At 40.2% G+C, this 24,976-nt stretch overlaps 1 protein-coding gene across 4 annotated transcripts in view; it reads left to right on the plus strand.

The window, feature by feature from the left end:
• Window positions 1–18,154: 18,154 nt before the first annotated feature.
• OTUD4 (OTU deubiquitinase 4) overlaps window positions 18,155–24,976 on the plus strand; it is a 32,530-nt gene continuing 25,708 nt past the window's right edge. For 2 of the 4 annotated variants that reach the window (XM_071753736.1, XM_071753738.1), the window contains exons 1-2: window positions 21,908–22,212; window positions 23,769–23,852. In XM_071753736.1, the coding sequence (XP_071609837.1) occupies window positions 22,048–22,212; window positions 23,769–23,852 (249 nt within the window). In that variant the 5' untranslated portion in view covers window positions 21,908–22,047. Of the gene's footprint in view, window positions 18,370–21,639; window positions 22,213–23,768; window positions 23,853–24,976 lie in introns of those variants that run through there. The other 2 variants (XM_071753734.1, XM_071753737.1) reach the window with 2 other exon arrangements.

The raw sequence follows: 24,976 nt of genomic DNA on the forward strand, positions 1-24,976 counted from the left end.
ACATAACTACCTTGAAAATAGTTATTGTATAGTATGTTCTGCACTGCAGTTGTCCTTCCATTCCTGCAAAAATTAGCACACTTACTCTCTGGGTAGATCTGCTTAAAAAGCAGGCAGGATGTAATTAACCATTAAGTATAGAAGCTCCAGCCTAGGGGTCATTACTGTACTAAAATGATCTAAACTTTTAAGAAAAGGGTTCTACCCCACCCTACTTTCATGAAATGGATTATTTTCTTCTGGTGACATGGTTTTTAGCCAGATCAAATTTATCCCCTGGCAAATTTCCTGGCTGCTCTAATGCCCCTGTCAAGCCTTGGGGAGGGTGTAGAAATGCACACCTTGGGGAGAGTAGGATCTCCCCTTTTGGCACTGGTCCTAGGCTTAGGTTAGTGTAAAGGATCCTGGCACAGCTCTTGAAGATTCTGGTGCATCAGCCATGGTGAAGTGTAACAGGGTTTGGTTGTACTTGAAGCTCCCACAGCAGCTGAGCAGAGTGCTCTGAAACACAGCTGCATATTTAAAGGCATCCAAGCCAACAGGCTCTAATTCCTGGTTCTTAGACTTTTAAATAGACAAGAGTGTTTCACATATATGTACTCTACTAAGTTTAGGATTAGGGTAGAGTTGAATTAATGAAATTTTACATCAAAATTGAGGTAGGAGTTGGCTCATATCATCCCAAAGGCTTTTGCAGTAATTTTGATGTAAACCCTGTACATCCTTTGGTGGACTTCCACTGCATTGAAATACACCTGGAATGTACCTGACCAGAGGCTCCCTCTAGCTCCAGATCTGCCTCATGGTGAAAAGCAGACTTGTGAAGCTTATTTCAGGGAATGAATTAAAGTCAGGTGCTTTTATGTGGAAACCTGGTGGCAACAGCTCTGTTTTCAAGTCACATATTTCAGGACTTTTTCTTGGAATTTATGAGGCTTTCTGTGTCTGTAGGGATACTATATATAACTACAGTTACCTATAGGTCCCCATAATGGACCTATAGCTCTAAAGATTTTCCTGTGTTTAGATGCAAGATCTCAAGAAGGTTAATTCTAAATTTGTAAACCCTAATTTTTGGTTCTTCATTTTTTTGAAGTATGTATTTGTTTCTCAAGATTCACACGGGTCTACTGTAATTTTTTCTGTATTTACTGTCTCTTCTTTAATCCAAGTCACTCTAGTTAACCTTTAGTCCACATTTTTAGTTAAAAATCTTACCCTTTGGTTACACAACCAACTTAGGCTGCACACTTTTGTGAATGCAGCTAGAAGACTCCAGAAGTACCAAGAGGTGCACATTGTAACTGACCAGCAAATGAAGATCCTTGAGTGTACAATGACATGCACTAGGTTAGTCTAGACCTTCAGGCAGCAAATATGACTCACTCCTCTTCTGATTATATCATACTTTTGTCTGTTTTCAGACAACCTGATTGACTAATTGATTCATATTTGGGGGAACTGGGCATTATGTGAATAAATACTCCATACTGAGTTGCTCCCATTTATTGTATTCTGTACTGTAATATTGACTTGCAAAATGAAAGTTGAGAGATACTACTGCCCAGTGGTAGAAATATTTCTTATGTTCATGTTCTAGTATAAGACATTAAACACCAGGATAGAACTATTCTGAAAAGAAATTATCTTACAGATGCATAAACCTATCCATCTATGCATGTGTCTAAACTTTCAATGCAAATTGACAGCTTCCACATTTAAACATCCTTCAGACTTCCAAGAAGGTGGGAAGAAGTTTGCTGCTAGTGCTGTAACATGAACTAAGCTTTGATTTCACATCAGTTGTGAGGTCTCATCACAACAATTGGTCATAGTGAAAGAAGAAGGAAGTAGTTTCAAGTATTTGTTGGGTTCATGTGATCTGAATGGCAACCAGATGGGGCTCTGAGCTGCCTGGAGATTCCAACTGGAGGGTCAGAGCTGCCCATGCTCTCTGCAGCAGGATGAATGAATGGGCTCTCTGTGTCACCACCACCCTGAGTGTGAAACCCAGCTGATCACATCTGCTGAGAGCCTTGAGGTACACCACTGGAGTAAACATGGGCAGAGGGAAAGGCTGAAGGTGCTTCCTAAATTGTCCAGGAGTTCCTGAACTGTCTGTTTGACATGATTTATTAATTCTCTGGGGCTAGGCAGTCAGCTTCTGCAGCTGGGGAGAGAAGGACATTTTCAATAGCTGCAGGCATTTTAGTGCTGTCCTAACAGCCAAGGCTGGGGAAGGCTTCAAAAATCCTTTCTCAGTCAGTGGTCAGGAGTTACAAAGGGAACATGAAATTAATATGATGACTGCAATCTAAATATTTAAGTTTCCATTAATAAGAATATGTACTATAAATACCAAAGCACACCAGATTACTTATCTGTAACACAGGGAATTTAACAGTAGGTAAATTTATTTTTGGTGTATCAGTTTCAGCTGTGTGTTATACAGATAAAATGGAAGCTATTTCTTCTGATAGTTGTAACATTTTCTGAAACTTGTAACATTTCTGATACTTGTAAAATTTTAACACCAAACCCAAATCAAACAAGAAAGCACTTAAATCAAGCAAGAGGTTGAGGTTTTCCAGCTGATTTTCAAACTATTTAGATTTGCTTCAGAAATTAATTCAATCTTCTGGCTTTTTAATGGTAAAAAAAATGGAACCCATGAGCTTTATGCTTGAAATAACTTCTAGTTCAGCAGTCCCAGACCAATTTCTCTCCTTACTTGGGCTGTCCTTTACTATAAGCCATAAAAGCAAGGCTGGCAGTAAGCAGACTTCTAAATAGACAAATTTTTACAGGTTGTATGTCAGATGTTTTGATGTCAGATACTCCTATCAAGGAGGCACGTTCTCATCACATGGTTCTTGCAAGGGATGCACCACTTCATGAAGCATTGAAACAAAAATGTTCAAATCCCTCTCAAGGATTGCTGCAGGCTACAATTCAGCCTTGAGATATGAAATCTGTGGTAGTGGATGCTGAAGCAGGAGTTGAGTAAAAAAAGGCAGTTTGATCAATGTCTCTGGTAGGCTTCTATTCCTTCCCTGTTTTCTTCACAGAAAACAGTTTTATTTCTATTTTCCATTCAATTGACTCTTCGTGTGCCTGATTATTTTAAGTGAAGCTAAATACAAAAATGGACAAAACAAGTGCTTTTTGTAAAAGCTGTGCATTTATGTGGAAAAATAATCTCTTTTTGACAAAGAGGTTTTGTGTGTTTTCCTTACCTGCTGCACTGTGGGCAAACAAGGTCTCATTCACTTTGTGCAAACTGTAATCATCTGTACTCTTGTTTTACTGTACTCTGTGCTCATTGCTCCAACTACAGAAAAATTCGCATTCCCTGAAGAAATATTTTGTAGTTAAAAAAAAAAACAACACACACACACATATTTATATGCTTTTGAGTATTTTGCACTCTGAGAGAGAGGAAAGTTACTCACTGGCATGTTTAGTTTAGGGGCTGATGCTTTCAATTGGTGCTGCACTGCACAGAACAAAACTGATCTGTTCTGGAATTTACAGAAATATGACTTGACACACAAAGACCAGACATAAACTCTGAGAAAAAAAACACTTGGATGACTGAAATTAATATGAGGAATCAAACATATTTTCCTATTTTCTATCATATAGTACAGAATGGAAATGTTTATTTGTTGGCTGATGTTTATCCACTAAAAATGCCAACTGGCAGAAATTTTATGAAATGTGATATATTTGAATGTAGGATGAAAGTGAGCTGACTAAATCAATGATTAATACAATGATGAGGAACATAATGGCTTATTTCTACCCATAAGTGACATCATTCCTTAATTTTGTAGAATTACTCAGGTCTTGAAATAGGACTCTCAAAGGAAAGGGTGTGGTACACAGCTAGCAGGAGAGCTGATAGCAACAAACATAAAAAATGTTCATGAAATGTGTCAAGGCAAACACTGTAGACCCCATGAAGTAAAACTAGATGGAAACACCCCCATGCCAAAAATGAAAGTTTGGAAAGTTTTCCTACAGTGATAGAAGAAAGATGTGCAGTTAACTGTAAGAAAGGAAGACAAAACGTCACTGCATTGTAATGGGTCCAGTTCAAATTTTAATAAGCAAGTGAAAACCTCTACACATTATGAGGTTCCACTAATGCCAGTTGTTGGTGATATTAGGTTCCACAAGTAGCCACAGGGATAGATGATATGCAGTCTTCAAGGAGGCATCATGCCTCTTAGGCTAGAAGAACTGTGAGCTCTCTCAATTATTGCTAGAACAGGGACATCAGAGTATCAGTCTGGGGGAGCCTGAGTGGGTTAATAATACCCAGGGAGGTAAACTTCTCAGTTATCCCATATATATTATTAACAGAGCAATATTATGCTGGTAGGCAGGATGTACAGAGATTTTACCTCATATATCTAAAAGTTTCAGCTGCATCATTCACATGCTAACCTGTTTGCTTGGTTTTGCTTGGTTTTATTAATTCATTAAATTCAAAAATTGCAGTATTCTGAATAAGACAAAGAAGTAGCTTCACAGAGGAAAGCAACAATGAACGGTTTATGAATCAGAGAAACACTTAAATCAAGGGCAAGAATTCAGCAGGAATTCAGTAGAATTCCTGCAGGTTAACTTAGCTGGCCAGCCAAGAAATATAAAGCACAGAGGAGATGAAGCAGAGATGGAGTAGGTGGCAGAGCCTGGACAGCAGAGTTCCCAACTTCTCAGCCTGCTTCACTCAAGTTTAACATATTTGGCAGTCATGAGGCACAAGGAAAAAAGATGGGAAAAGTGTAAGACAATAGAAATCATGGGGCTTCCTTTAGCATGCATGAAGACTAATGAATGAGAGGGAAGTAATTTCCATCCTAATGATCTGTAAAATATGAAAAGTTCTTGAATCTGAAACTGTGTACCTACTGCTTATAGAAGGGTTAGTCTGCATATAGGGGGGCACATACAGACATCTATCTAGTTTTGCATTTGTGATGCCAGGCTGTTCACCTAAGGGAGAAGATGACAGCACTAGGACTGTATTTGGAAGAGGAATGATTTTCAAGTATCCTTTGAAATCCTTGATATCTTTTTTGTTCATAATTTTCTACAAAATTGATTTTTCAAAGCAGTGTTATAAATACAGAGACAAAACACTCAAATGAGGAAACTTTACTCCTACTTAAATAAGAAGCTTAGTTAGCCACAGAGTCACTGCTACCACAAATATGCACTAACACCACAAAAAGGAAACCTGGTCTGCTACCTTCAGCTCCTAGTGTTACACTCAGCAAAACACATAAAAACACACATAATTTTAAATGCATGGTTAACCCTTTCCTGAATCAAGAGCCTAAAATGTCCCTAGAGCTTCTTCCAGTCCAGTACAATTATTTGCTTAGATGCACAGAAAGTGCATGGCATAGAGCAATGTGTCTGTTCTAACGGAGAGATTATTTGTTTTACACTTTCTGCACACACTATATTTTTCTCTGTCCATTCCTGCTTCATTAATATTAATAAAAGCTTGTGTATTTGAGACATTTATAATACTGAATTACATTACTCAGTGGGTCTAATTATGTTACTTTTTTAATTCCAAATTGACTCCCAGCTTTACTCCTTCTACCAGGTTTAAATAAGAATATGATTCATCATTTACAGAAAGCACATTATATAAGTTACAGTTTTACCAGTGAGCACACTAACTCTCTGCATTGAAGCTACAAACAGGAAAAGAAAGAGAGAGGATTTTCTATCCTAAGTTTGAAATTAAACTACTGTATCAACCATGTGAGCTCTGGCTGAAATGAGAACAGAAAACATTCACGACATGCTCTAGATGTTCCAAATTAATACTTGTCTGGGACTGATTTCAAAAGAAAGATACAGCTGTGCTTAGGAAGGATGTGAATCCCAAGTACAACTGCTATGAATAAAGGTTTATTTCTTCTTTTCTGTAGGATTCCTCATGAGGAAAATTTACTCCATATGTAGTACATATAATGGTTTTGCAGTTCTAATGAGAAGTGTTAGCTACAGGCAGATTATACAGCATCAAAACTCCAGTACAGTCAGCAGTGTACTGTGGCCTGCAGATGTGACTCCAGTAATAGTAAGTGAGCTCATCCTTATGTGGAAGATTATTCATCAGGGAGAGAATATTGTAAGTGATATGATCATTACATCACCTTTTCCTGTACATTATTCTCACTACATCTGACAGGGAAAACATTTCTTGGTTCAAATGTTGCAGAGTCTAGATAACAGTCATATGATAAAGTATATGCATATGGATGTACATATACAAGTATATGTACTTCTAAAGTTTCCTTTGATAACAAAGAAGGGCAGTGTTTAATTAATTTTTCAGTATCTCTGTATCTGTTTTCTTCATATAAAATAGTTATTCCATAGTATTACATCTATTACTACTAGCTATGTAGTGTAGCTACACCTACATGAGCTATTTTAATTTTTAGGTAAAAGTTTTGAATATATATAATCACAGAATCACATAATAAAGGCTTTTGGTTGAAAGACAGGATTAATCTGATTACTGTAAAATATTGATATTAAACTCAAAACAAAACCTCCAGAAGTTACAAACTCAGAGAAATTTATGTTCAGATTGCAGCAATAATCTGTTTCAATGAGGACAGAGTCAATGAAGAAGTAAAAAAAAAATTCTTGGCTTTTTCTGTGCTTTTGGTAATAATAGTTTAAATCCATATATTGAAGAATTAGGAGAAATCCACATTTATTATTATTAGGATGGAATTCATCATGATAAAACAGTGTATTCAATGATACTACTGAATCAAGGAGGGAATAATGTAAACCAGCAGCAGAAGCCCTCCTAATTTTGAGACTGTGGACTTCATAATTTTCAAATTATGCATAATTTGGTCTTATGATTCCCAACCAGACTGCTGTTCCACAATGTTCTCAGCACCTGCTATCAGAATGAGAATAATTGTTAACAGTCTGTAAAAGCTGCAGCCTAGCCTATATTAGCACAGACATACACATTTGGATATCATAGCCTCATTTTTCAAATTTCCACTTACCAAAGATTTGGAATGCTTATGTGCAAATCTTAGCAGAGCATTTTGGAACTGAATTAATTTAGTAAACAAAATACCAGCTTCAAAATGTAAACAGTAGTCCTGGTTGTTCTGTAGATGTTATTCAGGCAATTACTAAAATAAAGTTTTTAAAATAAACCCATTCACTCCACTCAGGGTATGTGAATACTGAGGTGTGGAACAGGAACAGACTCCATGCAGTTCTGCTGCTTGCCCTGGCATACATCTCTTTGCATGACCACTTTCCACTGTCAGTATTAATAGAAAAGTAACCTGTTGGCTTAACCATAGAGGAGTGCAGCTGATGCCAGTACTTTGTGTAAGGAAATAATGACAAAATATTTATCCTGGTTTTTGGCATCTTTGCTATGGTATCTATCATGAGCACTTTTTGCATTCACAAGGATGTCCTGCTCTTGTGTGTACTACCTGTGCTCCTACTTTTGTACCATATTGTTTTCCCTGTCTGAACAGTCACCACGCAAGAGATGCTACAACATCAAGAGAGAAGCCTCACAAATACAATTAAATACAATCCAGAAAGGCTGCTCATAGATACAAAATTTCATATTCCTCTCATTCCTATCATCCCCAGGTATGACAGCTTTTAAAAATTCAAATATTTCTGTAGAACTATGGTTGAGAATGACAACCACTAAGTTTTCTTAAAATGTAAGGTTACCTTACATTACAAGGTTAACTTGCAGGTTTTTTGGCTATAACTGTTCAAATTGTTGGGGGTTCATGCCTGCAAAATTCTCTTCCTCTCCCCAAACAAAAAAGATCTAGAAAGTAATTTTTTCTTTGGTGTAGTGGTATTTTTAAATCATCTCCTGATTACAGGTGGGCCTATAAGGAAAATACCAAACATTACAAGATCTTACAACTGTAAAACTATTCCTGACAATTTAAAACAAAACTGTAGCTTTTGTCACATGAAGAAAACCACAGAGTTGAATTCAATCCTTCTTTATAGTAACAGTGTTACTTTAATCAACAGATTCCAAGATGAAGCCAGTAACTTACCAGTCCTCAAAGGTAATTTTCATAGTAGGTATTATCCATATAACCAAAGTGCCCATACAGAGTCCTGTTGCTTTACTATTACTTCTCAAAAGACCTCTGTGAGAGGTGCAAGTACCAGTCCCATCACTTTACAGCTGTGGGATACAAAGAATACTTGTACAGCAGAAGCCCTTGGCAGGATCTGCACTGGCTCACATCTGCTGACCTGGCTGTGTCACCAGAGCACAAGCCCACCCGGGTGCCTTTGCCAGGGCAGCATGTTTACCCCTACATGAAGTTTTACTGGTTAAAAAAAGTTTGTTGTGAGTGGAGGGCAGAAGCTTGTAGGTGCCAGTGCTGTGAAGTCATTACCAGTGTGACTGGAGGCTGAGGGCTGGTGTGGTATGGGAAGACAGCTTCTTTCAAAGGAAGGGTTGTATTTTGCCAGCTTACAAACTTGTGTGGGAACACAAGACAACTTGGAAAACTTTGTAGTGTAGATGAGGCCTGAGGAAATGAGGCTCTTTGGTTCCAAGGACACTTCTCACACTGACAAAGCCAGCTAAGTGCTTCCAGCCCCCTTTCCTCATCACTGATCGTTTCCATGCCTGTGCTGACGCCCTTCTTGTTCTAAAGCGATTGTCTGTGGAGCTGAATACTAAACCAGATCAGAGAGCTGATCCAGCTTTAAAAGCATTCCTTCTCCCCTCCCCTTTCTTCCTATTTTTGAGGACACGCTTTTGAGAGAAACTTCCATAGAACCAAGACCTGCAAAACTAGGGACCAGCTCCTTAATAACATTACAGCCAAAATGAGATGAGGTACCTAATTAAATCTGTGAATCTGATTTTATATGACCTGTTTAGAATCCAGATCTTTGGTTTCTGGCACATTCTGCCAGATTATTCATATTCTGCCAGATTCTTCTCTAGCACTCTAAAGCTCAGTTTATCTTCTTTTTCGTTTAGTAAATGAATGGTACATTAATCTGTTGTCTTCTAGATGCTGAAGCTACATGTATTTCACAAATTTAATTTCAGTAGAGGTACTAAAAATGTTGACTTAAGCCCTAGCTGAGGGATATGTAAATGTAACAGCACACCAAATATATTTGCATTAAAGATCTAATTGGATTAACTGTTCACACAATTTCTACACAGTTGGATTGCCAAGGCTTCCTTTGCAGCTTGACTACCTCAGTTTTTGATAGAGAGATTTAAAAGGTTTTCTCCATTGCCCTGGGACTGAAGATAGTGATGAACACTAATTAGCCACCTGCACCCATAGCACATTGCTACAGCTTGTTTACCTTCCAAAGGCTCCTGCCTCTCTGGGGAAAAGTCACAGTGCAGTAGTGTTCTGTTTTTTTTTTCTTATAGCAATCACAAGAGCTTTACTCATGTTAGCATCCTGTAGAATCCACTAAATAGTCCATTAAAATATAAGAAAAAATTAAAAATTAATTAAAAAACCATCTTCTCAAATCCTTTAATGCAGTGATGCTTAAGTAGTTTCCTTACTGTCAAACTGTCTTTGAATGAAGCACTATTTAGGAGTAGCAGCTGACATAGTTATAATTCAAACTGTATTCTGATTCTTGTTTGTTCTTTTTCCCTACCATGACTGGCTAAAAATGGTAAAAAATGTTCTGCTTTGTTTGTCTTTTATAAATTCTGACTCAGTGTCAGGCAAGTACTACTTAGGGGCCTGATGTAAAACCTAGTGAAGTCAACTGGAATGTCTCCAATGACTTCATTAGACTTTGGATTGGGTCTGAAGTGCAGCAATTTACTCAACTCTGAAGCATAAATTACAGATGTAAAAAACAAATTATTTGTGTGTTGCTGGATTACTGACAGCAAAATGTATGATGTCAGAAAAATAATAGGCAGAGATAGCTTGCACAAGTTGGAAAAGCTTAAAATAAAGCCAAAGATAGGGGAATACTCTTTGGCAAGAATAGAGACAGTCTCAGCTCCAGTGCAGATGGAGGAAAGTACAGTAATTTGACAGACAGTTATGTGATTAATCTGGGAGGAGCAGCAGCTATCTGTCTCAGTCACCACTCTGCTGCTTGAGCACTGGACTAATATCTGGATGAGCCTGGTCTGCTATCACAGCAGGAAGGGCTCTGAATCTGTAACAACTGATGGAAACCCCTCTGGAAATGTTCAGAATCCCCGTGGCCTATACTCAGAGCAGAGGGGAACAATGTCAGCCAAACACGTCAGCCAAGTTTATTGCCAGAGTAAGTATGAAAATGCTGCTGAGAACTGAATGTGAGTGTTTCTTAAACAACAAGAAATCCAACAATCTCCACCTGGAATATAACATTTGATTTTAGGGAATGATCTACCAAATACTGTTCTTCTGAAATTTCATACTGTGGGTCTTGATGAGTTTGGAGTGATAGAATCAGCTTGGTACTTGTTTTGGTCAAAACCTTACTGAATTTCCCTGTATTTGAAAATCTCACGATGCCAACATCTTACCTTAGTTACCCCAGAGAAATTAACCAAAACACTTGCTACAAAGTGGTTATTTGGTTGAAAGAACTCTTCTTGGGTGAGTATTTTATTCCAGCATACAATAATCTAATAACTTAAAGAGTTATTCTATTTTTTAAAGGACTGATTATTTTGGAATAAACCAATTTTTTTTTTTTTTTTCCTGGAAGAGCCTATCAAAGCAAGAGCTGTTCTCCTGGAATAGCTGGTTATGAAATAGCTACATCAATCCACCTCTGAAGTTTTGTAAAACCTCAGTATTCAAACATTGATTTCTTACAGATCAGAAGTATTTTTAGCTTTTAGAACTTGGTTCAAGCTATTCTTTAGCTAGGTGTATGTATCTTTAGTTTCACCCTACCTTAAAATCAGAAAAGATTTTTACTTGGAGAGGGTTTTACATAAAACAGTTTAGATTTTCAGAATGTTAAAAGAAATAAGAAATTGGGATTCCATATGGGTAGAATATCTGTACATCAGTAGGTAATAATATATTGTAAGCCACAGTACTGTAAGATGCACATATTTTGTTTACAAAGTTGACATGCAAAATAGAATTATGATTTTAAAAAGAAAGGAAGATAAAACTTTGAAATTATAATATGTTACTTCAGTTAACAATTTTTGTCTTGCCTAAATTTATATGCACAATTTATTGATACAGTAGCATTCACTGATTTGTTTTTAAGTAATGTTTTGCTTTTAGAGGCCATATCTCCCTCTCTCAGAAGCAAGTAAAATCTCTTATGAATAAGCAAAAAGGAACTTTTAACGTTCTTTTCTAAGCAACTTTGTCCACATTTTGCCTCCCTTTGTTTTCACAAATTGTTTTAATAATTGATACAGGGATGGATGGAGAAATTGGACAGAAATATGGAAAAGTCAAAGGATTTTTCATTAAATCAGATAACACAGTAATAAATACAAATAAGGTACTGGACAAACAAACCTTTCCTCAGATCACATCTGTCCCTTAAAGTATAGCTATTTTGTACCACTATATGAGCCTAATAACAGATTTTCCTCACAAACCCTTCCTTACTTATTGTCTCAAATTGTCATGGTCACCATAATACTATCCAGGCAAGAAAAAAAAAAAGAATGAGAAAGGGAAAAGGGTACAAAGGATAAAAGCTTTGAATAAAAATTGGAGCAAAAATTTCTGAGCAATTGGAAACGCTTGCCTTTTAAAAATCACTACATTAAAAAAGATGTTTTTCTGAGGTAATTTTCCCCTTTCTTTTTATACTGGGTATAGCAGAAACTGTCATCCTTAAATGGCATCTGTTTCCTGCTGGAGAGATTGTATATAACCTCACTGTACTGCTGTACACTCTTGCTGTGTTCCAGTAAAACATATGCTTAACTTTACATATATATACACCCTGGGAATGGATTTCAAGAGATAGTATATTTGATGCAAAAAGCTTTGTTTAACATTATTAAAAAAAACTTTGGTAGGATTCCCAGGCAGGGTTTTTACAGACATTTTCCCACATAAGATGGGCAATTAGACAGCATGAAAAGTGACTTCTAGTTCTAAAAGTTTCATTTCATTTGGCAGTCAGTGTGATTTAGCAGCTAGACTAGTTTAAAAGACAAGGATCCAGAAGAGAGTAACATTTTCAGGAAGGCTGAGCCATTCACTGAATTACCTTGGGCTAATCACTGTTAGATTCTTTAGTAAAACCATCTGTAGTAGTGGGCCAAACCCCTTTCTCCCCCCCAAAAACCAACCAAATACCTCGCTGAGAAGCAGATGCTTGTCTGGTTCAGTTCTCCAAAGTAAATAAATTACAAAAAAGAGGAAGACAAATATGGCATGAGAACAAGGCATTCCTTTAGCAACCTTACTAAGTAAAACTGAGATGCAGCTGTAATGAAAGCCTACTCAACTACAGAGTTGTGTATCACTGAGCTGGAAGTCATCACTTAGTACACTCTGATGCCTACTTGATTATTAAATCCTCACTTTGAAATTAGAAGGCAAAATTCAAACTTTACTTATATAGCTACAACCTCACTGACATCAGAATGAAGTGGAAATCCATGGAGTGGCATCCTGTGCAGTGCAAACTTCAGGCACACAAAATGAGACACTTTTAAGTCAAGGAAACAGCCATTGGCAGCATTGGGTACTTTCCATTCTTTGTTGACACACGCTTAGTTTAAAGCACTGTGCATTTTTCTGGTACTCTACTAAAGAGAAAACAGTTGTCATAGCCATTGTTCTAACCTGAACACAAGCTCAGACTGTTTCATAGGAAAAAACAACACCATTGCCATGTAAAGATATACAGCAAATGGAAAATTAACCTGGCAGCTAAGGCACAAGAACAGAGATCAGGAACCCACCCAGGTTCCACTTCCAGGTATGTCAGACACTTTCTAAATGATCATGTGCAGTATCACCAAACTCTAATGTTCCACTTTCCTCATCTACAAAATGGATCTCTTAGCACTTGTTAGAGAAGTTCTGTGCTTTGAGACTGAGAAGAAAAAATAGGCTTAAAAAGGCTGCAGTTAAGGAGGAACTGCACGTTGCTGACTGGCAGCCTTAATTGTTTTCTGTTAATGCATCATTCAATTAATTTGGCATGTCATTAAAAACAGTCTGCAGCAGAAGCATACACATTTTAAATGCCTCTCTGTGTCATCATTAGGTAATTTAATTCCATCTCTTACACAGAACACCCATGAATTTTGTACTTAAAAGCATGCAGGAAGCCTGGATCCTGCTGAAATGCAACAGTTTTGTGGAAAACCTGGAGTTTCAAACAATGTTACTTGCAGTGGTTCCCAAAACCTAGGGGACACAATCATATTTTCATCAAAGCAGTGTGCTATTGGTTGTACTTTTTTCATAATCACATTTACATAGTGCAATACTGTCACTTCACACACAACAGAACTGGGCCCAGCCACAGCAGGGGGAGCCACCACTATATCACTTCAGCATGCAAAGAGCCCCTCGGGGCATCGTGCCAACAAAACTGTATTTTCCTGCCGGTACTCGGCTGGCAGAGGCAGAAAAGATGGGAAAACGTCCTGACAGTCCCCTGCTGCTTTATTTGCACCTCAGCCTTGTTGCAGTACAACGCCTGGGGACAGACCAAGCTCAGAACTGGATACCTCCGTCAAAAATTTTGCAGTCAAAAATATCTTTGTCTTATTTCTTTGTTTTGTTTGGGGTTTGGCTTTGTATTGGTTGATTTATTTGTTTGGGTTTTTGAGGGAGGGGCGGCAGCATGCATCGAGTGTACTGTGTTACCCTAACAAAGCACCAGCTGAGAAGTTATTGCTGTGTCCCCACGTCTCTAACCTTAGTAAAACTAAAACCCGAAATGTTCAAGGAGCCAATGCCATCTACAGGCTAACAAGCTGAACTACAATATATGGACACTACCTCATAACCTTAAGGAAAACCACTGCATCTAGGTGCTAAAGATTTTCTTTTATTCTGCTGCTGAAAACAGCACAGGCTCCAGAAGGCTCTAGCTGGAATGCAAAAAAAGACAAAAGTTCTTATTCTCAGCAAGATTGTCTCAAAGGAAATCCATCTCTTTGCATATGACTTTTAAATTGAACACTAGAGCTTCATTAGTCACATGATTTATCCTGATTTTATTTATGAATACTATTTCATTGCATTTGCACTTAATTGAAGCAAAATTGACAGCAGTATGACCTACTGTTCATTTTAAAACACACCAGAAGTCAAAGAATAAATAGTTTGTAACAATATTAGAGGTTTATATATTTGAATTATATTTTTTTCTAACTGTTGAAAGACAGACTCCTCCAATCATGTACAGCCTTCTTACCTGTATTTGGTTTCCAGAAGATCCTGACTTTGTTCTTGAGTTAAGTGTGAGGTTAAAAAGGTTTCCTGGTAGCTTCTCCAGGTCACTAAAATAATAAAATAAATCAGGTTGGTTAATTTAAAATTTAATTTAAAATGTGTTTGCTTTACAAAACAAATACTACAAAAGTAGTATTATTGAGCAGTATGGACTTCCTGTTCAAGGTATATGGAAAGTCAAACTGCTGAACAATTAATCTCAGTTTGCTCAAGTGTTATATCAGTTTTTGACATGCATCTGTTTCTGCAAGCAAGGTGGCAGTATTTTCTTCTTTTCTGTGTACTTGACTAGCTCACTTAAATTAATTATCCCAGCTGATTTTTAAAAATTATTTCCATCCATAAATAAAAAACAGATGGAAAAGACTAATCTCTACTAATTCTACACTCCTAAAAGACTGAGTGATCAAACCAATCAAATTCTCTTCCTACAACTATAGTACTATTTTTTTTAAATAAAACCTATTTCAATGCAAAACATTTTTAGATTATCTTCTTAAGAAGAATGTGCAAGTACACAAAAAGTAATCTTACTTAACTAAAAGCAACTATAATGAGTTTTTTCTCACTTTTTTCCTTCAATTCCCATGTTTATCCACTAGGAGTTTGATATGAGTCACAAGTAAAAGCATAATAATTATCTAGTAAAAAAAGAAATTAAACAGTCCTCATCTTCTAAAATAGTTAATCTACACAAAAATTAAGAATCTATATAAACGTTATGTTAAAGTCTGAAATATCTCAGAAGTATGTAGATACAGCATGCTGTTTGCAAAAATAAATGCTAAATTATGCATAAAGACTATAATCAGCACATTTTAATGGCTACCAATTAGTGAAACATCAGCCTTCAAGAAAAAATACAGCTGTAATTCAAGATTAAAACCAACCATTTAAATCAAAGTTTCCTGTTCACTGATTTGATCTATTTTCACGACAGCTGATTCAAACCTCTTCTCTGATACATGCTACTTTTACTCATTCTGAATTACAGAAAATATTTTTTCTGTGTTTGAAACAAAATACCAATGCTAGACTCCTCATTTCTTGTAGCTGCAGTCTACAGCTTTTATCCTAGTTTGCAAAAAACAAAACAAACCAATCAACCAACCAACCAACCAAAAAAAACCCCCAAAAAACCAAACAACAACAACAAAAAAACCCAAACAAAAAAACCACAGAGAAAAAAAGTAAAAAAACCCAAAACATTTATGCTGTCTGCTTTGTTATCTGCTGGCTGCTCTTCTCTGCCATACATGCAAATAGTGAAAAAAATATGACAAAGGGACAGAAGTCACAGTGATTATAATATTCTGTACCATGAAAATCAATATTTGAGACAAGGAGAAAGATCCAGAGTTCTGTCACTGTCGAGCACTGAAGTTACCTGTCTTGTTTGGCTTCCTGGCTGGAAAATGAGCACAGGCCAAGCCCCACAGCACAAAACCATGGCAGAGTTCAGAATCAGGCATGGCACCTGCTATCTCTTGTTCAGCTGTAACTCTGGGAGCACAGAGGGAACATGAACACAGCACAGGGCATGTCAGAGAGCTGAAACTGTAATGGGGTGCCAGAGCAATGGGCATGGCATCTAGAAATAAGGGAACATGGCAGAAAGCTTCTGCTATTGTTGTGGAAAGGTAGGGGTACAGGTGATGCAAAAACAGAAGACAAAACTGGGAAGTCAGGATTCAGTATTTGTGCTGCTCTGAAAAGAGCTATGCTTAGAATGCAACCATTCATGATTTTACAAAACCTTAAAAATGCCTTTTCTTGCCTCATCTCTCAAGATTTCCTACACAAACATACACACCAACATCCTCAAGACATATTATGAAGTATCTCTTAGAAGAAACAGCTTCTACCACAATGTGCTTTTTTATTGTTTTTGTTGTACTGAATGGTAACCATTTGACTAAAAAAATCCAGCCAAGGAAAACTTTCTTCCCCAAAATTAGAGACTGCAATGGGATATTCTGGCTAGAATCTCAGAATACACCTCCTGCAGTAGCATCAAAAATACTTCTGGAAGGGACTATGCAGTCCCTTTGGTCTGTTTTTTTTTATTGTATATGGGAGAGTGTTAATAAGTTGCTCTCACAGGAATCAATTGAAAAAACTTCAATCAGCCCTTCTGCTGCTTGCTCTCTTGTGTTATTAAGCTGCTGACTGTGGTATCAGCCCCTCATTTTTTATGTGCTGCCCACCTGAATGTTAAATACCTCAAATCTGATGTGGCATTTCATCTCCATAGAAGCAGTTAAAATATTGGGCTGGGGTTATAGCCTTGGCCAAAACTCTTCAGAAGAAACAAAATGTAATATGGCATTTTTGAAGAATATCCTCCAACTCAAGTAGACTGCATTTCTTTAGTTCCCTGAGATGTAATGAAGGAATATAGACCCTGGGACAGTGTGATCTTTGGCTTGTGCATTGAACACAAAGACTCAGCTATAAATGGCATGAATGGAAACCTCAGACCAGACAGGGATGAATGACTAAAACTGGATTGGTTTTGAACCTACTGTCTTCAAAATTACTGTTCACAAGCTAACTTTTGCTTAACAGGCACAGAAAAGGCAAACTGAAGGGCACCTCACCAAGTAAGCCTATGGGGTTATATAACCTTATATTCTATTTCAATCAAAAACTGTTATTTCAAACAAAGAAAAGAATCCCATAGAAGATTTCCAAGCAAATAGACAGGCAATTTTTTTTTTCTAAATAGACACTTTTTTTTTTTTTTTACTGTGATCCCTTAAGCACCAGGCTGTATCACCAGTGTTAATGCTTGTGCTTGAAGTATGTATATGTGTATGTACGTATGTATGTATTGTATGTATGTGCTTATTTCCTTCCCCTTAAACACTTTGGCTCCATCATTTGTTTGACTGGTTTCCTCACCTGAACCTGGGGCTTTACTCGGCAAAAGAATTTATCCAATTAAGACTTGCTACACACTTGTTTACTCTTCACGCAACCTTCCCACTACTGCATTAACACATTTTATGTGTTCTTCAGGCCTGTTGTGGCACTTCTGAGACCAAGCAATGCAGTATGAAGGTTCTCATTACCACAGAGCCCGCACCGATACCGAGGAACCATTTCTCCCCGTGGCAGACAGGCCAGGCGAGGAGATCGCCGGCTCCCCCTCGCCTGTCCCACACCTCTTCTTCCGGCACACTAATTCCTTCAGAAAAAAAAAAAATTTACCTTTCAGAAAAACTCTTAAAATCGTTTCCCGCTGCCCCCCACAGTGGGGCTGGGCTGGGTTACAGCGGAGCTCAAGCGCTGAGGCGGCAGCGCCCGAGGGGAGGCGGGAGCGCCACAGCCTCTGGCGGGACCGAGCATTGGGACCTGCTGGGTGGGGGGGACAGACGTTCCCCGGGCTGTACCACTGCCTGCCCCCCGCGGGGGGGGACATGAGGCGACTGCCGCCCGCCCCGGCTCAATCCGGCTCCTTAAAGCCACCCGGAGATGAAGCCCCGAGAAAGAGCCCAGGCGCGAAAACACCGCAGCCTCCTCCAGCACCTGAATATTCTCCCCGGCCGCCTCCTTCCTCCCCCGTGGGGCAAATGGTACGAGCCGCAACGGCCCGCACAGGTGTGGCCGGCGGGACAAACCAACAGCGCTCGGAGGGGGAGCGGCCACGGCTCGCGCGTGCGGCGAAGAGTGATGAGAGGCGGCGGGGCGGGCGGGCGAGACCGAGACGGGGCTGGAGGCGGCAGCGGCGGCTGCATCCGCATCATCGGGGAGCGACGCGAGCGGAGCGGCCGCCGCGGGAGATTGAAGAGCCCGCGCTGGGGCCACGGCCGGGCCAGGAGGGGGCGGTGCCGCTCCCGCCGTTGCCCGGGGGAGGAGGCGGAGAGGAGGAGAAGGAGGAGGTGGGAGCCGCCCGCCCGCCCCTCAGCCGGTGAGTGCCGAAGGGTGAGGGCCTCGGGGCGCCGCAGCCCCCTCCGGGCGGCTCCGGTACTGGCGCAGGGAGGGCAGCCGAGCAGGCAGGGCCCTGGTGGGGCTGCTCTTGCTCCGAGGAGCCGTCGGGCTGCAGGCCGAGGGACCATCCCTGCCCGGGGGGAACGGTTCCTGGCCTGCGCCGAGTCGCCCAGGCCGGAGCGGCGGATGGGGAGGAGGCTGCTGGGGAAGCAGCGCTGAGTGAAGCGGGGAAGGGCGGGTGTGGAGCTGGGCACAGGCCGGGCTGGGCCTTCCCTCCAGGGGCACAGCAAAGCCAGCAACCCCCACACCCCCTGTGCCGGCCCTGGTGATGGCACAGGCAGGCCCTGAACTGAATCAGAAACCTAATCGGTTTAAAAATAAAGTTGCTGTTCGGGATGTTGGGGTTTTTTTTTTTTTTTGGTTTTTTGTGGTTTTGTTTTGGTTTTTTTGGGTTTTTTTTTTTTTGTCCCAGGTGGTTTGTTTTAGGATTTTTTAATTTTATTTTTTGAGTTATCTTGATCTGATTCGGTGTCTGTGCAGCAGAAGCACCTGTGGGGAAGAGAGGTTGGTGCAGAGAGGAACTAGGGGCAGGAACTGCTGCTTGTAGTGAAAGTGCTGGTTGAAATGTTAATAAAGGTACTTGCTGATTAGAACTTGTGTAACCACTCATGAGCTACAGCTTGGTCATTCTTACTGTGATGGAGTATTTTAACGTTGAGGTATTTCACATGTCTTTTAGGGGATGCATTTTTCTTTATGCCTTAAAAACTGCATGTACAGGCTCGATTTCTTCAGTGGGAACATCACCTTTTTAGAAATATTTTGCTGCTTGTGTAGCAGTACTTGGGGGAAAAAAAAAATCTATCACCATACCCTGATTAGCTTCAGGAGTTGGTTCTGAAAAGAGCAAACTGACAACTATATGACTTTAATTCTTTAGTTTTCTCAGTGTATTAATTTATCAGAGCTATGTTTACATTCTGCCATGTACTGGATGGCCTCATGTACAGGCATTCTTTAGTCTAACAGATGTGATGAAAGGCATTTGCCTTACTCGTCCTAACCAGCCTTAGAACCACAATGATAAAAGGCTTGAATAGGAGGAAAGACAAGTGTGTGAATGTGTTAGAGGGTAGTTCTGTCCTAAGCATGACAAATAGAGCGAGAAAAAATAGAATATTCCTAAGAAATTCTGTACCTGGACACTAGCTTGATAGGTCTCAAAAAGAGCTTATCAAATCACTTTTTTTCTACAGAAAGAGCACCTTTCACATGCAGGAGTCTGCTAATCTGAGTTTTTCCAGTGAGTATGGGAGTTGAGCAGTAGCAGCAATGGTTTATTGTTCAGTCTTGATAGATGACCTTTCCTATCTTCTGGTGAGAAGTCTGGGTTTTCCCTCCAGTCCCTCACTAGTATTGTTATCTCATGCTAGCTTGTCTCAAGCATCCCCATGCTACCTAACCAGCTTGCTGTGTCTTGGATATTCAGGTGTTTTTTAGGGCTTTAATTTCACTTGTTTCAGTTTCTAATCAGGAGATTAGGAACTACAGAGATCTACAGGGATCCACAGGAATTTGCTTTTGTTGCTAGTAGACCATCTCCTTTCTGTCAAACCAGGGCATCTGTTAGGAAGAACTGTTAGCACAGAACTGGTAGAGCACAGCCTAGCTTTTAACTTTATTGCTTATTCAATTAGGTTTTTATCATATACAGATCTGAGCTCAAGCCACTGCCCTCCCTGGTCTTATGCTTGTTGGTTGAAAGTGAAAAGTAAGAGCTAACATTCCTTCTGTCTTTGCCTCTTTTTTTGTACCTAAATTTGTTCTTTTAACTTACGAAGTAACTGGTAGCATCTTATTTATTACAAGGGCTACTGAAAACTTTGTAGGTGTCTCTTCGAGGAAAAGTCACACAACCACAGTAAAAAAAGTCTTTCTACTTTGGGAAGCCTCCTTCCTTGTCAAATTTTGTGCACCGAAGTCTTCTAAAGCTTGTTTACAATGCCAACCAAAATTTTTGGCATGCAGTTGTAATAAAAATATTTGCTGCATGTTACCCCTAAGGGTGATATACAAAATACTTAATATCCTAAAAGGGCTATTGAAGGGCTGTTGCTTTTTGTAATCCCCTTTCCATTCAGCTCCCTTGTACTATTCCAGTTTTATTTCCATCTTCTTTCCTGCAAGTGACTTCAAAAATAATCTTACAATCTAATCTGGGGAAACAAACAAACCAACCAAGCACCATGCAGTACTTGAGGCAGAGTGGCAGGAAAGCTTCCTGAAAGGAAAGGACCTGGGGGTGTTGGTCCACACATGGCTCAATACTGGCCACCAGTGTGCCCAGGTGGCCAAGAAGGCCAACAGCATCCTGGATGTGTCAGAAATGGTGTGGCCAGCAGGACCAGGGTGCTGATTGTCTCCCTGTACTGGCACTGGTGAGGCCACACCAGGAATCCTGTGGTGAGTTTTGAGCCCCTCACTACAAGAAGGACGTTGAGGTGTTGGAGTGTGTCCAGAGAAGGGCAAAGAAACTGGTGAAGGGTCTGGAGAAGTCTGATTAGGATGTCCTGAGGGAGCTGGTTGGTGTTCTAGGCTGCGGAAGAGGAGGCTGAGGGGAGACTTTACTGCTCTACCTGAAAGGAGGTTGTAGGGATGTGGGTGGTGAACTCTGAAGTAACGAGGAAGAGGAAATGGCCTCAAGTTGTGCCGGGGGAGGTTTAGATTGGAAAAGTGTCTCCAGTGAAAGGGCTGTCAGGCACTGGAGCAGACTGCCCGGGGAGGTGGTGGAGTCACCATCCCTGGAGGTATTTGAAACCCTTGTAGGTGTGGTGCTTAGGGACGTGGTGGGCTTGGCAGCTGTGGGTTGGCCTTAATGCTCTTTAAGGTCTTTTCCCACCAAATGGATTCTGTGATTCTCAAAACCAAACGAAAACCACAGCTGCCACCTATCTACGGATTAAGTTTCAGACATTCCGGTGTTCGTTATAAAACTAAAAAGCCATTACGGAACAGAATGAGCCTGCCGGGGTGCAGGGCTCACACCCGAGCCCTGGGCCAGCCCGAAAGCGGGGTTCGGCGGGGTCTCCCCCCACCCGCGCTCCCGGGCGCCGCTCCCGCTTCTTCCTCTTCCCCCGGGACTACCGCTCCCAGCAGCTCCCGGGCTGAAAGTGAAGATAAACGCCAGGTTACGCTGCCGGGCCGCCCCGCGGTACCACATGTCCTTTCTCTTTTGTTTTCCGCCCGGCAGGCCGGCTGCGCGCGGGGGCTGCGGGACCGCCGGGAATCGCCGCCCCGAGGGAGAAGGAGCGGGAGCGGGACCCGATCTCCAGCGGCTGCCGCCGGGCCCTCTGGAGACGCCGAGAAGCAGCCCCGGTGTTGGTGGAGCCGCAAGTCCAGGCTGCGGGCTGAAAACTTTGCGATTTCTCGCCGCCGTTCCCACATGCAAGTTGATAACGTGAAACCCGCTGCTCTTCCTACTGCTGCTCCCGCCGCTGCTGCTGCTGCTGCTACCTCGAGTGCTGGGGGGGGAGGCAGCGCTCTCCTCCCCCACTTGCTGCTGTTTCCTCTTCCCGGCCCTCCAGCTGCTCAGTGGGTTTACCTTGCCATGTGGGGCTAGGAGAGGGGCAGGGATTCGCCAGGGCCCGAAGCGGTAAACATGGAGGCGGCATGCACACCCGACGGCGGAGAGAGGAGCCACCAGGGCAGCGGCATGGACGCCCCCGGGGACACTTCCATGGACTGCTACTTGCGATCTCAGGGCTTGTACAGAAAGAGAGTTGCCAAGGATGGATCTTGTCTTTTCAGGGCTGTGGCCGAGCAGGTAACTGCTAGCATAAGCAAACCCACTTCGCGTGAAAACTTGGGAAGCAGAGCTCGTTAGTGGGCGATAATTAATGTTAAAAAGCGGGCAAGTTTACACGGTCGGGTGTCGGGGTGGGTAGGTGGGTGTGTGGAAGATAAAAAAAAAATAATGGCTTGCCGGGTGAGAGAAGTTCCGTGTGTACAGCTGCCTTCTGCCATCAAGAAATTGTTACCTGTTTTGACCTTCCAGGGCCTCCTCAGAGCTTTTTTCTTTGCAAAATATCAACATTTGGGTGCAGCTGCTTTGTGTGAGACTATTGAGAAAACAGAATTTAGTTGAAAGAGCTGAAAAGCCTTGTTCTTATGTTTGTTAATTAGCCTACTTTAAATTTAAGAGAAAGTGAGTAATTTTTGGTTCTTCCTGTTCAGTTCCCCTCCCCCCTTTCAGTGTTACTGTTAAAGGAAAAAAAAAAGTGACAGCGTCATCTTGTCTTAAATACAAACAAACAGCAGTGGGAGCTCTGGCGCTTCTGATTGTGGGAGCCCAGATTCCTGTGCTAATTATACACAGTTCGCTTCTCTCTCTTTTTTTTTTTTTTTTTTTTTTTAAATTTCCCTACTGAATTTATAAGTTCAGGCAAACAAACGCTATTGATCTGAAGTGAGTGTTTTTTTTGTTGGTGTTCTTTTGTTTTTTTTCTTTTCAGTGAAATAATGAATATATGTTGATATTCTGATGTTTTTAACTAATATACGTAAAAGGTTTTTGTCACCTCCCAGTGTATATAAAACTTTTCTTCAACTATTAATTGGATTTTTAGCATCTCATTCTTAATTTATGAAAGGAAAAAGCTTTAATTCAGAGTTAGGTGTTTATCCACAGATTTGATGTTATCTCTGTACTCTTCATGCAGAAAAACTGAACTGAGCTGAATTTGGAAGTATAGTGAGCTGAGGGCTGTGTTTAAGGATTGCAAGAGAGGCTGCAACATAAATTCATTGGAACTTCCCTACATTGTAGGGAGGATACAGACAAGGTCACATTAGAAATAATTCTGAACCTATGAAGAAAGTAGTAGCAATTTGAAATGGGAGATTGAAATCTCCAGTGGAGAGTAGAACAGGAGGTAGAAAGCAGGTGCTGTGTTGGAGTCTGAATTCCTGGCTTCCTGACCTACACTTCTTAAGGTCAAGAGAAGGCAACCCTGCACTCTAGATTTGGTTGGATTCCATTTGAGGCAGAGAAGTTTCCTCATCCACTCCTTAAGTCTTCCACTAACTGAAGTTCCTTACAAAGGAGCTGGTTAAATAAGGACATCAAATGCTATTTCTATAGCTCATAAACTGCTTAGAAAAATGAATGTTTGAATTTAGAAAATGTGAATTCTGTAGTTAATTTTTGATTCAGTAATTCAGGTTTCACCTGCACGAGGATGCTATTGAATGAATATGCAGCTTAAATATTCTTAAGAATAAAACTAGAGTATTTCCAAGCCCGTGTTTAGGCAGTAGTTATTAAATATTTGCAACTTGTCAAAGAACCAGTGTCACTTCCTTCTGTTTCTCTCTTTGTAGGTGTTACATTCTCAGTCTAGGCACATTGATGTGAGGATGGCTTGTGTAGACTACCTTCGGAAAAATAGGGAGAAATTTGAAGCAGTAAGTACTTTTGTGAGCATTGAGAAAAATGTTACTTTATTACTTTTGCTATTCTAAGGTATATTCTGCTGTTTCTGATAGTATTCATCATACCTATATACTAGCTGGTGCTTTTTGAAGTGAGTGCTCTTTAAATTAACTGGCACGTGTGGGGTAGTAACTCATTTTCATAAGCCTGGAGAAAAACTTGTATCCTGATTGGACTGGAGGCATGTGGGATGGGAAGAGTTTTTAATGCTCGTTAAAAAACGAAACAAAACAAACTTTCCTAAAATTTAATAGGAGCTGCCAAAAATCTGGATGTTGTCTTAGTATGATGCCTATTTTAACGAAGGTTGTAAAATGTTCCTGTTGTGGTATTTAGGCTTTTGCAATAATAAGGGATTTGATTGATAAGTGAAATTTGTTTAAGGGTCTACAATTTATTATGTATTGCCACTGTGTTGTGGGTTTTTTTTGTTTGTTTTTTTTCCCAAACATGATAACAAAGTTGTTCTTCATCAGCCACCGACGTGAAGTGTTTTGATATTGATCTATATTTGGCTAATGTCATCAGTGTTATCGTAAAGCCCTTTTTTATTTCCCTTAAAAGAACAGAAATAAAGTGCTCCTGTTTGTGTTTGTATGTATTCTAGTGTATATACTATTAAATTAATTTTCAGGATAGCCAAAACAGGAGTATGTGTAAGTGTTTGTTACTGGAGGGTTATTAGTTGGTTCTTTTTTTCTGCTCTAAATTCACCTGAATCCAAAATGACAAGTTTTAAATGCACATTGGTGTAGGGAAGAGAAGGAAAGCAGGAACAGAGTGAATGTATTTGTTATAAATCTGACCAAGTGCCCTGGGCTCCAATGTGACTGGTCACTTTCAATGTGGAAGTTGTCAAGAATGACTGACACAAAATACAGTAAAATCTCAATGGGAGAATGCAGCTCTAATTTGAGTATTTCCATTTGCCATAACTGTTTGTTTCCAGTCCATGTGAGCACTTAACTCTCTTAGATCTCTCTCCTTTCTCTTTTTAATTTTAGTTTTTTCACTGCTGACTTTTTAATAGCTTTCTTTCCAGAATTTTCCCAGTAGTAGTTTTTGGTAGTACCGTGACCTTTCTTGGCTCTTGACT

Source organism: Heliangelus exortis, chromosome 10, assembly GCF_036169615.1.
Source record: "Heliangelus exortis chromosome 10, bHelExo1.hap1, whole genome shotgun sequence".
Taxonomy (NCBI): Eukaryota; Metazoa; Chordata; class Aves; order Apodiformes; family Trochilidae; genus Heliangelus; species Heliangelus exortis.